Below are 16223 nucleotides of genomic sequence, written 5' to 3' on the forward strand. Positions count from 1 at the left end.
GCTCATTAGCTGAGAAAACAAATAAATTGCACAAAGACCCCTGCCACATAATTGAGCATTAAAAAGGCAAGCCACTCACAACACCTTCAGAGTAAACTGTATTGCAACAAACGTAAAAGTTACTGAGAACAGAGAAGTTCAGCAAGCATTGTGTGCAGAGTTGTTCAGTTAACAAAACTATTCCAAGATTACAAAACTGATCCAAACCAGCCTCCCATGAAAGGAAAGAAGGACAACTCACACAAGAAGTGAAACAGGAGACCAAAACTTCAGAGGAAGGATAACAATTATTGATAGACATGAAGATGAATTAAAAAAAGGAAAAACACCACTACTGTTCCAACTCTATTCAGTCAGCAGCAATTTGACTTCACTGAGAGAAGACTTAGCACAAAAAATGCCAAGCATGTGTTCAAATCCATCCAAAAAGTATTACCAACCCAATCAAGCTATTCATGAGGGATAAGGCCTGTGCTTATAAAACACAAGGAGCTGAAGAAGGTACAGTAAAAGTCTTCTAAACTCTGATGTAATAGCAAGTTATAATCACTTTATTTCTGCTGCAGGTTCTCTTTCTGAAAGTTTTTAAAGCACCCTACGGTAGCTTATAGAAGCAGTACAGTACTTAACACGTAGGGAAAAAAACAGGCTTGCTGTATTTATCTTCACTCCTCACACCCCTCCACATTCTCTGGCCTGTAACATTCTCAGCCACTTTTCTCCTTGATCCAGCCGTTCTTATTCTTTCAGTGACTAGTTTTTGGGTGATACACAGACAGACACCAAACCAAATGCACATTTTGTACTACTTTCTTGTTCCACACTGTCCTATGGTAATACATTTGGAAACGTGCTAAAGAACTGATGAAATAAAGTTGGAAAAGCATGAGGAAATAATCTTTTTGGTCCTTCTTACAAACCTTATAACTTAAGAAACGTATCAGGCCACTGTTAGCTTGGTGAGATGGCCCCAGTTCAATGCATTTGACTTTAGACTCATTCTCTGAACAAAAAGTAAATTTGTAACATTTCTAAAAAATGAATAAACTTTTGTTCAACACCACATGGTGCTCATGTGGGTGGGCAAGGGGAGGAAGCAAATCAATTTCTGAGTTGCATTCAAAAACATCAGAATTAAGTTAATTCTGATCTGAGCATATTTGAACTGTCAGTTGTCTCAGCACTAACCTGTATGAAGCCAACGGTTCACGAAATTCCACGCGGTTGTTTTTCTTCACATTGCTTTCAAGGGTTGTCGCTCGAAGAGGGCTGCGTGAGGACTTCTCCTTGCTTGATTTAGTTTGGCTGGAGGACCGGGAAGCTGAAGCAGAAAACAAAAAATCATCTATATATGCCTATTTCCTCTCCACAAGGAGAAGACTCTTAGGGCAGAACAATTAAGCAAAAAGTTTTGGGGGGTGAGCAAGCAGCAGAATAGCATCTGAAGTACCCTTTCTCTTTCAACAATTGGATCACAGGAACTAGAAGCAAGCTAGCACATGCTTGAAGCAACGAAATTTATAGAGAGAAAATAATTCTTAAACATCAATTAGAAGTAATTAAACCTATGGATGCTGGTGGTGCTGCCACTAGAGGTCGGTCTGCCACATGCACTGTAGAAAAACCAGCAGTACCAGGATGTTCTAAAAAGTTGATGTTAAAACAAAATAAAGTATCAGATCAGCATTCATTCAGGGTGTAAGAGTTGACAAACACTAAAAATATAAACAGCTTCTCCAGTGTAAACACGGGCATATACAACTGTTATCCAAAGACTCTCATGAAGTATCTGGATGCAGCAAGCACTCAGCAACGGGCGAGTCCTGTCACTCCCTCCGGCCAGATGACTACGTTAGCACACCTTCTTTCCCAAGCTAAGAAAACATTAGTTTCTCCTGGGCAATTAGTCTTTCATCAGTAAAGATCATAATCAGGAGACAACTTGGGTGCATGAAGGAAAGGGAAAAAATAAAACAAAACAAGTCTTACCAGAATGCAGTGGCTTTACCCTGCCTTGCATGCTATATCCTAAATTATACATACCCTTTCTGCTTATTTTCCTGCTTGCGCTAGCAGAGGGCTTCTTGGCATCCATGACAGAATCAAACACAGCTGTGCTGGTGGGAGCTATTTCCAACTTGTTCTCTATATGACGTAGCTAGAATTTGAAGATAATACATGTAAGAATATTGTTTTCAATTTTTAAACCACAAGTATTTTCTCCTAATGTGACAATTTTTTCCTCATTTTTCATAAAGAATAAAACTTCAGGCAAAAGCAACTTCACAATGCTCATGCTGCAAAACTGGCCTTATGACCAGAAACTGTAAGAGTATTAAGATTTATTTAAAAAGACTGAATTAGGTTTTGCTGCATAGTTTTGTTTCCATAAGTAGGCTGTTGTGAAGAAATTAATAACAACATGCCATTCAGAGTCTTAACACAGCGTCAATGAAGTATTAATTCCACTTGGAGTATGTTCTATAATGCTCTTTTCAGAAAGAGAGCATGATACAGGATTTCACAAGTAAAATCCCACACTGATGCTCGGCTATTTGAAGTGACGAGGCTCTGGAAAAGAGCTGAATTCCCCCCAAATTCAAGCTGTTTGGCTTTACTGAAGTCAGTTTCTTAAAAAATACAGTGCAATTTCCCAAGCATCTAAGTTAAGTTCCCACTGAAAGACCTGAAAGACAGCAATTCAAATGCTCAAAGTAAACTGAAGAACTATAAAACACCCTGGCAGAGCCCCAGTTTCTGACTGTTTTGTAGTAAGCAGGAGAGAGCAGTTGTTTTCAAAATTAAAAAAAAAAAAAAAAAGTAGAACTCCACATTTTCTTAGATAGAAAGTAAAGTAACACTAGTAACACTATACTTGAGACTTAGCAGGTAGCACTATACACTCAAGACTAAGCTTGCTCTGGCAAAAATTTCTTCTGTTGCATATGGAAAACATTTTCCAAAATACGGGACTGTTCAACATGCAGATACTCCAGCCATGTGCTCAATTTTCAACTCATCTAGCAGATCACTGAGTAAAACAATATTTAGTTAATGCTATTGCAACTGCTGATTTGAAAAGAGGTAAGAAAAAGAGTAAGTACTTACAGCAGCCTTAGTCTGAGAAAAAGTAGCCCATGCTGTAGTTGGATCTTGGAGAGCAGAAACAAATAAATACATCTCTTATTAATAAATGGAAAATAATGAAAGAAAATGTCACTTCAAAATAATTTTCCTTGGCTCATTAATCAAGTTCTCTGAATGACTCAATTCCAGCCTGTCAATATCCTCAGTGAGAGGCTGTTATCAGTCAAGATTCATCTTAACAGAGCAATAAAGTATTTAATGTGAAATGTAATGAGTTCAGCAGGTTAGGTTGAATGCATTATTACACTTGGAACCAAATCTACCATTCATTATAGAAGATGTTTAAAAGATAACGTAAAGAGAGTTATCTACCCCAACATAAATATCTTACGTTTTCCTATTACGCTATAGTTTAGCTAATTTTTTGTTGTTGTTTTGTTTTTTGTTGTTATTTCTCTCCCCTTTCTTCTCCAGTAAACTGAGCACGAATACATGGTCCCTGAAAGGCTACTCAAAAAACTTCGAACACGTGAATTTTGAATAGTAACCCTTTTGAACTCTACACCCTACAAACAAAAGAGATGTAATGCTTGTGAAGAGCAAACAGGAGGCACTAATCAACTCTCAACCTTAACAGATAGCATGAGCTCTACGCACAACTGAGGTCAGTAGGATACAGTAGTACTTTCCTCTAAAAATATTTACATCTTCAGTTCCATTCTTTATTTTAAGAAAAAAAATAATTAATGGTTTACAAACAGAATGTGCAAAACCTTAATGTGGATAGGAGCCATGGAGGATAGTAGTATTAGAAAGTTAAAAAATAAAAAATAAGAGTCTCCTTGCAGTAAAAAACAAAAACAAAACAACAAAAAAAACTGCCAGTTTCATTTCAGGTAAGATGCAGCAACACCAAGGAATAGGAGGGACAGGGAAGTAGCGCAGAAAAGACTTTGCTTTGTCCTTGAAAGACAGCGCTTCATGTCTACAGAACACCTCAGTCTCACAGTGTATGTAATTTGAAAAGAAACTGAAGCTATCTCAAGAGACAATCAACAATAATGTCCTCTCACAGATAAAATATTCAGCTGTTTCTACTTTTAAAATAATTTCTGGCATTCAGTTTTGTCATAGTGGCAATCATATGCTTGATCTTGAACCACAGACTTAACATGTGACTCAGCTGCTCTCCCAGACAAGAATCCTCTTCCTCTTACGGATGGCAGTGTACTCACTGCCTCCCTAAATCACAGGCTAATCAGGACACTAAAAAGCTAACTGGATTCCTCCAACTCAGGGCGACGTAAGCACTGGCAATCATCTTAGTGGTGATGTACTGCTGCTTTTCAACAGCCTTTAGCTCTTTACCACTTTGGAACTGAGCAAGAGAATTGGGAGTGGCTGCCCCTTAGGCACTTCTTTCGAGAGACTACAGTTCCCAATTTATGTTCCTGCATTGCTCCCCCTCTACAACAGTCCAAAAAAAAAAAAAAGTGTCTCTGTGCTATCTTGGCAACTGTACCACAGGCTGGCAACTCCTACTGCAGATCAGCAAATACTCTGCAGATCAGAGCACAAAACTGCTACCTCTGCAGAAAGGAAGCCGTGTAACACATGGCCTTAGCTTCCACACTGAGGCAGAAAAATGCTGTCTATAAAAACTCCACAACATTTCAAAGCAGTCACAATGAAACATCATTTAGAATAAAGTAAAATAAAAATCTGTACCTCTGGTAGAATCCTTGGCTTGGTTATGCCTTGGACTTTGTAGAGGCACCTCATTTGACTTGTTGGTCCACATCATGTCAATTTCTCTAAAAAAAATAAGAAATATTCACATAAAAACCAAAGGTCATATGCTAAACAGTGTATGATCTTGATCACTAGGATGAATATTCTCCTTATACGATTTCAAACCCGCATCATAAACAAAATCAGAAATTCAATAGCAAGCTACAAATCCATTTACAGCCTGCAGTTGTTCAGAAACCACGTAATTCTCTAGATAAAGAGGGCTTCGCTTTTGTTTTCTTTATTTGTTGCAAGTAAGAGTGAACTTGATAAAAAAAGAAACTCAGAGGTCATCCAATTCAGACCACAGCAGTAAGTATTCCCGCAAAGCCAACAGAAGATGACCACGCTGAAATACTGTGCTTGAAGGGGAAACAGAGGCAGTACAGCTTGAACCTATAAAGGTTTGAGGAGAATACTCAGTTCTGCCAATGCCAGACGAGTGTGTCACTTGTCCCTGTTGAAGACAGAACAGAACCCCACAGCAGGACACTACAACCAGCAAAAAGAAAGGCAGGTAATTTATTGAAATAGCTATTTCTTATTGTTTTTGTTGCAGATGGCAGATTCTGCTTTTAGGACAGGTGCTGCTGAGCTCGTTCACGCACACCCACAGCTGGAGCCTCACATTACTTACACTGCAAAGCATGCTACTGCCTAGCCCTGGAAATCATCTTAGTTATCTTCTCCACCACTGGAACAAAGAAGTGTTGTGCTAGAGAAGTGGAAAGTGAACATTAATAAAAGTGGAGGCATTTTCCATAAAGAACCAAGTTTGAGAGCTGCTGCACATGTCATATCATCCCATTATCAGGTTTCTGGCCAAAGAGAAATGTGACAAAACCCACCTGATAAGTAAATTTAGCCTAAGAGAACTTCTGGACAAGCAACCATTTCTTAAGGGATTTCATTATCACTCCTCAAGTAAAGACTTGGGATTTATTCTTATCCTTTGACTTGCTAATATATTTAAGAGGACTTATCTGGGACTACAATTGTTCTCATTATTATAAACACACGACCCTATATAGCCTATTTTATTATGCCCTGTGAATGCAGTATTATAATATACTCTATGTATTCCTAAACTCTTCAAGGGAAGTGCCAGCTTTATAAAGATGCGTGAAATTATTCATTTTGTCTTTCAGCCTGACACTCGAGCAGAGGCTGCCAGCCCTTTGCCTGCGCTAAGCAGAGCACAGGTCAGGCTGAAGCAGCAAACCCGCCTTGTGAACACCTCAGTGCTACTGCTCACTCCCAGCTCTGTGCTGCTGCTCAGCAGCACTGCTGCAGTGCCTCGGTTCAGAGCATTGTGCTGCCCTACAAAAGGCTCCTCAGCTGCTTACTGTAAAAGCCAGGGAGCGATCACACAGCACCCTGCTGTATTTTCCTAACAAATCCCTGCAGTGCCAGCCCCAGGTTTATGGTCAGACCCTCGCTGGTTGCAGCACAGCCTGCTGAGCTCCACTGAGCTGCTTTGCTTAACTCAGGTTGCTGTTGTTTGGGGGGGGGGGGGAGAGGAAAGAAAAAAAAAAACACAACATCGAACTGAGAACTCCGGAGCTGTCTACAGTTTCAGGAAGCCAACGCTGCAGTCGTTCTCGTACGCAATGTAATTCATAGCTATAAAGGTTTGGTCTTTAGATGTCCCTCTCCCCTCCTTTGCAGCTGAGAATTTATTACCTTTTCAAGATCTACCTACAAACGATGTCAATTTTCACCATTGGAATTGCTGAAGATTAATAACTTCTTTCTAAACAAGTACTCATCTAAGTCAATGCCCTGCCCCTGCCAGAAGTTAAGCCAGCCAGCAGGCACTTCAATGCTACCAAGAGTACGGCCAGGGGGCAGGGGAGAAAAAAAGTAAATCAAGATACAGTTGCCAATCTATTTATAGGATTTACATGCTGGGTACTGGACCAGTTAAACACTGAAATGCTCTGACATTAATATTGACCATAGAATAATACTGGGAAGTTTAAACTATTTTGGAAAACACATCATACACCAACACAAAAAATGTCCCATGAGCAACTTTAAGAATAAACACGTTGTAAAAATTGCATTCTGAAATGACTGCTTCAAAAAATATATTTTTTTTTCTAAACGGAATGATCCATCATCATCTAACACATAACTTAAAAGAAGGAGGTTGGGGGTTGGACAAAAAGCAGCTCAACAACCGAAATTCCAAAGAACTGTGGAAGCCAAAGGTTATCTGCAGGCTGGATAAGGCCATGAGGATCTTAAGAGTTTGTGACCAAAGGTAGGAGACTGCAGATTCAGCAAACCTGATCTCCTGGCTATCTGGCTGCTCCCTGGTCGATGCTGCCTGCCTGCCCAGGTTAATTGCACGCTGCTTTGCCTAGCTTGGTCGAGTGAACAGTGAGGCTTGAGATGACACCAGAAAGGAGGAAATAGAAATGAAGATAAGTACACGGCCAAATAAATAAATAAATAAATTAAAAACAAAACAAAAAACAAACAAACAAACAAAAAACGAGCATTGTATTTACTACACATACCAAGGATGGCATTGAACAGCAGATAACAAAATAAAAAGTCAATATAGTAAGAGAGCAGCATTTGTGAAAAGAAAGAGCGAGGCGAGTATATAATATGCTTAGCAAAGGTCCTCAAAAAATGTCAAGAGACAAAACCAGGACTAGGAAAAGAGACAGGAAAACAGGATGTAAAAAACAAAACGAGGAGGAGAATGGAGAAAAAGACAGGTATGACAGAACAAACTTGTGAAGAACCAGCAGAGAGCAGCAAAAAGGAAGAAAAGGAACCAGCACAGTGGTCTCATTGTGCAGTTTTTCAAGTATCCTCAGGAAGATTTTTTTTTTCTTGGTAGCACAACCTCAAGCAAAAGAAAGAGGAAATTCAGAAGTCATGACACCGAAATAAGGAAACAGGAGAGGAAACTGAATCATACGGATTCAGAGAAGGCAGAGGCTGTGACCAGGAGGCTGCTCACTGTTTTGGTTCACACTTAGTGGTTATGCAAAATGCCAAAAAAAAAAGCACGGTGTGCAGAGGGAACACTGCTGCTCAGGACTCTGCGTCTTATTACAACACAAGGGATGCCAAATGAAAACGAATCAAAAAAGGAAACACAAAAGGAAAAGACGAAGCTTTGCTAAGGGCAGGGAAGGAAACAAATTATTAATATTCACTTCTGAGGGATGTTCTTAAATGTTTAACCCTGTTAAAAGGGGTTTTGTTACAGCCTGGGAACACGAGGCCAGCACTCGACGCAGGTTAAGCCACTACAAAGCCGTGGTGCCAACAGAAGAGCCGCCTGCCTTTCCTCATGCCTTGCTCAGGCATAAAGTCAATGGGGTTCTGTGGTAAAGCGAAGTTGACTGTGAATATGGCAAGTACTAGAAGTGGCTTTTTGGTTCTTTTTTGCTGTTTTAGCTGTGTTGCACCACAAGCTCCATCCTCAGGCAAGCAGAAGGCGAGGAAAGGAAGCCTTGGGGAACATGATCGATCCCCCAGTCCCATACCAGTGTGTGACGCACAGCACAACCTGCACCCGTCACCCAAGGCTAAGGCTTGAAGTTGCAGTTACCCATACCTCGAGGAGCAGGAGCGGGGCTGGTGGCACTGCCACCACCTCCTCCTCACTGTGGAGACACCACTGGAGCTCAAGCATACGTGGGGAGGCCACGCAGCCAGCTCCAGTGCGTCCCAGCGCACCCGAGCCTCGCACAGCGCCCACAACACGGCCACGGGGAAAACGCACACAGACACAAAGGCCTTAGGGACATTTTGCAAAGTATTTTAAGTTTTCCGTTACAAAGAATGGAAAGCTGACTTGGGAATCCCAAAGCCCCTCTGGAAGCCCAGCCAGCTGTGGATTGCTGGTAGTAATGGACGGGCACAGGTGGACACGCACGGTCAGACCCGGCGCATGCTGCTTTGCTGGAAGGGGGGATTGCTATTTAAAGATGCCAGAAACACTTTCCACGTCTCCTTCAATACCGCAGAAAACAGTTTCTAGTGACATGCTGGAGTCTGCAATACAAATACCTTTACCTACTCATTTTTCTGGAATCTGAGCTTTTACCATATTGCATTACCCCAAATAAACAGGAGCTCAAAATAGCCATAACACATTGTTCTAAGACTTTGTTATTCTCGTATCAAATTAACATTAAAAAAAAAAAAGCCTCTAAATATGTTGAGAAAACTCTCACTCTCAAGGCAATTTGATGTGGGTGATTTACTGACCTTCCTCAGGGCTGGGGACAAGTTCCAGTGCAACAATCTACGAACCAAATTTGTGTAATAAATAATAACAACAAATTACAGCCTGCTCTGCACAACCAGTCGGTCCTTCCCCTGCCTCTCAGTGCTCACTTATTACATAAGCCTTCAGATGAAACACATTTCAGGGGCTGTGGCTCTAAAAGGACGTTAATAATTCAGTGCCCAAGTCCAACCCCAACTGGCCAGTGCTTCACAAACTTCATCTCAGCACTTCCCCACCATACCACCTCTGAGCCTGCAACTTCTGCTTTGCTCCTCCCAAATGACTTCAGTCCAAAAGTTGGGGATTTTTCTTCTCGGGATTTTTCACTTGTGCCACAATACACAGTCAGTGGGTTCAAACCACCCAGGGTGGCTGTTCAGGTGGTTCTGCCTGGTATTTAATCTGCCCTGCTGCTGCTATTACTCAACTCGGGACTATGTTATTGGTCCAGACTGCACTGCACCCCGTGAGGGCACATACAAAGATAACGATTACTTGAAGTCGATGCAAGACAACACTGAAAATAACCAACACTGCCCAAGGAGCCTGCAAATGTTAGCTGCTAAGCATTTCAAGTAAAATTTTATAAAACACTCAGTATTTTGTCTTGCAGTGCAAACAGTAAATACACCAAAAGATCTCTCACAATCTGCTTCTTATGGCTTTGGAAAATACTGATTAAAAACAACACCCCAGAAGATTTTAAAAGCTATGTATATCACATTTGATCTGTTTTTAAGCTAGAAAAACATTTAAACATTAAAAAAAAACTTTTAGGGATATTAAAGCAGTTGTAAAAAAGAGCACAGCCAAGATGCAACACACATTTGCAAATAGAAAAGCAGCAAAAATGTCAAAGCACATCACTACCTGTAACCATTAACCAGTAAGATAAATGATATCAACAGTCCCACATGCATCAAACACCAGAAAATACAGCTGAAAAATAGGAACATGTTGCATGAGATCTAAGACGAAACCACTGACATAGGCCAGCTACTAAATTTGCATCCCAACTACACCGAAGATTCCTCTATAAATGAAACCTTACTCAACAATTCTGTCCAAGTAGAAGCTGAGGATGGATATTTACAACACACTTCTGCTGAGAGAAGATATTGCACCTTGCAAAAGCATCCCTGCTTCATCACACACGATGTAAAAGCAGCGGCTGGAAGTAAAAAATGGATGAGTAGTTTAACCAAAAGTAAAATGCACTGTACGTCTTACTCTGCTGCATCACATGCTAGGAGGTGCTCTGAGGAAATCCATTGAAACGAGTGTTGTGACAGCTAACGTAACTTGATTCATTGTTCGTGAAGAAATCAGAGTACAAAGGCACAGACAATGCACCATTTAGTACGGAGATGCACACAAGGCTTTGCCTATCCATTCAGGAGTTCTGTATTGCCTTTGACTAGGAAGATCTCTGCGTTTATGACAGAGAAGGGAAGAGGCAACACATCCTACTTTCAGGAACGATAAAACACTCCGGCATTTGTTGCCTTGGCCTTCATAAAACAAGTTCACTCATTGCATCTCCAGTGACTGCAAACTGCACATTGGAAGATCTCACCCCTTGCAGCCCAGAATAAATCCATTTAGCAGAGTAAGCTCAACTTCTTCACCAAGCCCTGCCTTTGAAGGGCCAGCGTCCTGCACCCTTCATCCCACAAGGAACACTACACCAAGACAGCCAAAGGAGTTGCCTATAAAGTCTAAGACTGAGTACAATAACCAGACCTGCCGATTTTGAGAGTGTACGATACAACTTGCAACCTTCAACAATACCAAGAACACATGAGCAGAGCAGCAACCTCATCTGCAGGTCGATCACTGTGTTCTCCACCGCATCACTGAAGTGCATGACAACTTCAGGGAAAGTCGCTTTCTCAAGTCTTTGCTCTGAAACTGCGTTCAGAAGCACAATGTCTCAATAGCAACATTTCAGAGGTGAAAAAAAAACACAAAACAACATCAAAGAAAACAAACAGCAAATTCAAAGTAAACAAAAAAACAAAAACAAACAAAAAAACCACCAGCTACACACAAGCTGAAAAGTAGCCACCAGCACACTGCCAACTGGCACTAGGACTGAGCTGAGCTGACTTTTTCTTGAACTTGTTAAAAAAAAAAACAATATATATATATATTCTCTCCTATTTAAATAATTACTGTTCCATCCCATGAAATGCTGGAAGAGCCTGAACACTAAATTCAGATTTTTCTGTTTTGCTATGACAGTTCCACCTGCTGTATTTTCCTACCAGCAAACCTAACACATCACATTAACGTAAGCAGGAAATATCAGAGAAAAAGGTCTGGGTTTTTGTTTTAAACTTGGGCACCTTTTTGCCATGGATCACACTTTGCGTGAAATCTTGTCCTCGGTGAGCCTGTTCGTACAAAGCTAAAACACAGCCAGAATCTGTTAGCAGTCGGTAAGTTTCAATTGACTCCTAGAACTGATCAGTTAATTTATTTGCTGTATTCTTTCTGCAGTATATTGACAAAGGCTTCAGACATAAGCTTACAAGTAATTTTATCCTCGACAGAGTTGTTCATTAAAGTCTGTTACATCATTAGAACAATGATACACAGATCTTCCACGCACTTATGTCTACAGATAAATATTACGTTGAGACATTCTGATCCTAATATAGTAACTGTACCAGGGAAGTTCTCTCTCTGCTCTCAACTTCTGTTATCGTAATTATACCACTCTATTTCTTCTCATTAACACAGCATATACTGGTTTATACAGCACAAATTGTATTAGCCTTAGTACCTCTGCAGCACATTTTAAACAATGCTGTACTGATTTAAAAAAAAAAAAAATAAAATAAAATAAAATAAAAGCCATTTTTCTCCTTCTACTCCTTTACTCCTTCCTAAGGTAACACTGAGCAAATTTAGCAACTTGACGACAGTGAAGGAATCCATACATTCCTCCCTAACTATCTTGCTGCTCCTCTGTGATAGATGCAATGCTCATCTGACTGCATGATGAGCCAGTTCAACTCACTAACCCAGCAGAAAATTATTCACTTTTTTTTTTTTTGGTCGTTGGGTTAGTTTTCCACCAGTTTAGCAGACTGAAGCAGATTGCTGAAGGGTTGATGCCAGCACAGCTTAAAGTGGGGAAAGAGAAGCAGCAGCAAAACGTTACGCTCACACACCTGACACTGCACAGCTTCACTTAACTGCCATGGACACGGTACTATAAAACAGAGATCTCTGTGCACCAACACTTCAACTGGTACCAAGCGTGCTAACTTCAGAGATGTCAACTGGACTACAGCCTCAGCTGAGCACCCAAAGTCAAGCAGACTAATCACGTCAGTGGCTTTTACCTTCAGGTGTCTGATACAACAAACCTGTCCCGGCAGAAACCAGCAGTTAGTCCAGCAGAGAGGTGTGAGAAAATGCTAAGCGTACTTTATACCTGAGTTGCCAGAAGTTGACTCTTTAGAGAAGAAGATGCTGCAGTTTCAAGATTGGGCTCTTTTCCATTCTTTAGTTCACAAAGGATAATTCTATCACAGTGGCACACATCACTGACAAAGTTATTCCAAGACTTGAAAGACACTTCCCACATTAGGGCTGTTTATAGTGGTAAAGCCTTCCCTGCGTTCCAGCGACAAAACTGAGCTATGCAATAGCTTCGTAGAACAAATACGTGCAGACAAAATGATTTATAATTTATAAACCATGTTTCTTCCAGTTCCCACCACACCTAGCCTAGGCAGCGCACCACAAGATCTAATCCAATCAGCAGTAAAGTTTCCACAGTACCCTGGCCCGGTGCAGAAATGTGTCATACTATCGAAATTAAGTTGCTCCACTTAGTGGATGCAGCATACCTTTGTTTAAGGCAGCGTCACTCGCAGAAACTGAAGCCTTCAACAGTTTACAGTGTTAGCGTGGCCACACCCTCTGTTTTATTTAATTAGCTGAAGCATTACCTAATGAAACTGTTGTAGCAATCAGAACTACACGGAACAGCGAGCAGTTTGTATAACCGAGCCTGGCCGGGCCGACAGCACTCTGAGCTCACCAGCCACCCACCGAGCGCCCCACCGGCCGCAGCTCCACGCACGTTTGGGCCACCCTTTTGGTGGCAGCGGGCTCTCAAGCCAGCCTTCCAGCCTGTATGCTCTGCAGTCCCATGAAGGAGTCTCAGACGACCAAAGCACAGCGCTGCCTGGTCGAGCTGTCAAATTCCAGCCCCCAGACGCCGGGGAGTTCACCTGTTCCGCTCGGAAACCTCGGCGAGCGGGCACGCAGCGTGCCAGGAGACGCCTGGTTGCTGAGATACGGCTTCCATCCTAAGGCGGGCAGCGACCAACCGCTCCGGGCGTCTGCATCAACAGGAGGCATCGCGTCCAACCCCATCCATGGGGGAAAAATAAAAAATAATAAAAATAATAATAAAAAATAAAGCCGCAGTCACGCTCGTCTAGGACTCTTGATGCTAAGGAACGGCCCGAGTAAAGGCAGAAGGCGCTGGGGAGGTCCGGGCACAGCCGGCGCTGCCCTCCCGCAGCCCTGCCCGAGCCTCGGCGCTGCCACGGGCCCGGGGGCACCGGCTGCGGGCCCGGCGAGCGGCTGGGGCAGGCGGCGAGCCCTGCTCGGGGCACCGAGCGGCTCCGGGCGGTTCTCCCAGCGAAGGGAGAGGCACCGAGGGACCCCCCCCAAAAAAAAACGAAGCAGAAATCAAGCGGACAGACCCAGCGGCGGCCGAGCGCGGTGACAGCCGGCAGGGCCGCCAGCCCAGCCCAGCCCGGCCCGGCCCGGCCCGCAGAGCCCCCGCCAGCCCGGTCCGGCCCCCGCCGCCGGCCCCGCCCCGGCTCCACCTCAGCCGGTCCCCGGCGGGGCCGCAGCGAGGCCTGGGGCCGCTCCCGGCGCCTCCTCACCTGGCGACGACGACGGCGGCGGCGGCAGCAGCAGCAGCGGCGGATCGACGCCCGCCGCCCCGGGGGCAGGTCGCGGGGCATGCCGCGGGGGCGGAGGGAAGGGCGGCGGGGGCGGGCGGCGCCCCGAGCTCGGCTCGGCTGCCCGCCGTTGCGTTGCGCGCTGCCTCAGCGCCGCCGGCCCGCCGCCATTACCGGCCCGCGCCTCACACGGAGCGGCGGCGGCGGCGGCGAGAGCGGGAGCTGCCGGGCAAATCTCGCGAGAACCGGCCGCCCGGAGACCTCACCAAGATGGCGGCGCCGCGCCGCTCCGCTCGCCTCCCTCCCGGCCTCGCCGCCATCTTGTGTGTGGCGCGGCCTTCCCGGCCCGCTCCGCCAGGCCTACCTCAGCCAGGGCTCGGCCTCCCCGCCTCAGGGACGCCGTCGTCCCGCGTCCCCCTCCCGGCTTCTCGCCTCTTTTTTCCCCCGGTGTCGGTACCTCGGCCCCCGTAGGAGCCTTGTGGCAACGGGAGCAGCGGCAGGGCCGGGTGCCCGGGTTTTGGTGTGAGGGGAGCGCTTCGCAGTGCTTCTGTGCTGCCGCGTTCGCCAAATAGCTCCCGTCGAAACTAGAACCCCATCTTTCGGGCGTTTGTATTCACAGCCAAATCATCGTTATAAAAACAGCAACTTTTTTTTTTTTTTAAATAAAATGAAAGCAGCTCTGATTACTCCCGGTTTCCAAATTTGAGTTTAAATATTAACAAAAGGTTTGCCAAACTTCACAGAGGTGACTAAGTGCCACAGACCTAATTTCACTTTTAATAGTTATTACATATTACACACCAGGAAGAGTTTGTTAGCATGCTACCTGCTGCTACATATATTCCCCCCCAAAAAGTGCATTAAAACCACCCACATTTCAAAAATAGGTCTAAGATGTTATCCTACTGTAACAAAATAATTTCCACTGAAGAAGGAAAGTCATTAGAATAGGAAAAAAAATAAATTATTCCTACAGTTATTTTGGGAATGTCTCCTTCAGGGCTTGTCTACAACTCCACCAGACTCTGGTTTTCAATCATTAGTAGGGTTGTTTGATTACAGGTGCCAAATTTCTTGGGGGAGCACGGGGGCGGAGAGTTATCTACCCCAACCCCTAAAGGATAACTAAAATTACTCAAGCTTTTTTTTTTTTTCCCCCTCCCTTAAACTGAAAAGGATTAAATGATTTTTACATAGCCCCTCCTCTTGCAAATGGTGAACATTTTGCATATAAATTATTCCAGTATGGGAACAACATTTGAAAACACCCTAAACACAGAGAGCTTTACAGCTACAAAGCTTAAGCAACTCAAAACTTAATCATGTCACAATTACAGGATACCCATTTAACCTTAATTTGGCTCCTTTACATACACAAACTAATTACAGAGCATGTTTCCCAGAGTAAGCATACCTTCTTTGAAATGAGGCAAGCTTGAGATGTCAGTGGTTAAACCTTTGAAAATTGTTTTTTTTTTTTTTGCCAGGTGAGGGAAAAAAATACGGGAACGCTGAAAGACACACACGGCTCCAGTAGGAAAAAGTGGTAAGTGGTGCCTCGTTCCCCCTGAGTTCTCAAAGAACAAACCTGTGCCTCCCAAATGCAGGAGACAACTGTTAGTTATAATAATAACAATAATTTCAGTCAATGAAGGCAGTATTACTACAGCATATGGGAGCTCTAATCACAGACAAGGGCAAATTAAATTATTGCATTCCCCATCATCACCTAGTGTTTACTTAAATTCAGTGCTAAATATTGCAGGCTTGGCAGCCTTTTTAAATTATTCAGCACTTTTGTAATGCATTGGCTTTTTAATTATGCTTTTAAACATAGCTTCTCTTTTCTGCTTGGAAGCAGTTAATCTAGTTTCAAGCTCCTTTTCATTTTCAGGCAAACAAGGAATCACATTAGGATTTTCTCAAACACGAAAATCATTTTTCAGTCAGTCCAAATTAAAAGGCAATGTTTGACTACTCTGTTTCTGCTTCTATACAGCTTCGGTTCCCTGTATCAGTGGAACTTACTCATAAAACCTTGCATTACTAAAGATTCCTTATCAGTGTGCATAAAGCTCTGACAGGCAGGCCTAACACAAAAAAAAAAAAAAAAAAAAAAAAAAAAAGAGAAATTCTTACGGCAAATGCAG

At 43.2% G+C, this 16223-nt stretch overlaps 1 protein-coding gene across 10 annotated transcripts in view; it reads right to left on the reverse strand.

The window, feature by feature from the left end:
* The window catches only part of CEP350 (centrosomal protein 350), a 72708-nt gene that overhangs the window by 56299 nt on the left and 186 nt on the right, over nt 1–16223 (reverse strand). For 6 of the 10 annotated variants that reach the window (XM_038183224.2, XM_038183218.2, XM_027463401.3 and 3 more), the window contains exons 1-5: nt 13390–13628; nt 4816–4901; nt 3109–3152; nt 2044–2158; nt 1189–1321 (exon numbers count right to left, since the gene is read on the reverse strand). In XM_038183224.2, the coding sequence (XP_038039152.2) occupies nt 1189–1321; nt 2044–2158; nt 3109–3152; nt 4816–4901; nt 13390–13466 (455 nt within the window). In that variant the 5' untranslated portion in view covers nt 13467–13628. Of the gene's footprint in view, nt 1–1188; nt 1322–2043; nt 2159–3108; nt 3153–4815; nt 4902–13207; nt 13324–13389; nt 13629–14055; nt 14252–14437; nt 14457–16223 lie in introns of those variants that run through there. The other 4 variants (XM_072041800.1, XM_038183221.2, XM_072041799.1 and 1 more) reach the window with 4 other exon arrangements.

This window comes from Anas platyrhynchos, chromosome 8 (assembly GCF_047663525.1).
Source record: "Anas platyrhynchos isolate ZD024472 breed Pekin duck chromosome 8, IASCAAS_PekinDuck_T2T, whole genome shotgun sequence".
NCBI lineage: Eukaryota > Metazoa > Chordata > Aves > Anseriformes > Anatidae > Anas > Anas platyrhynchos.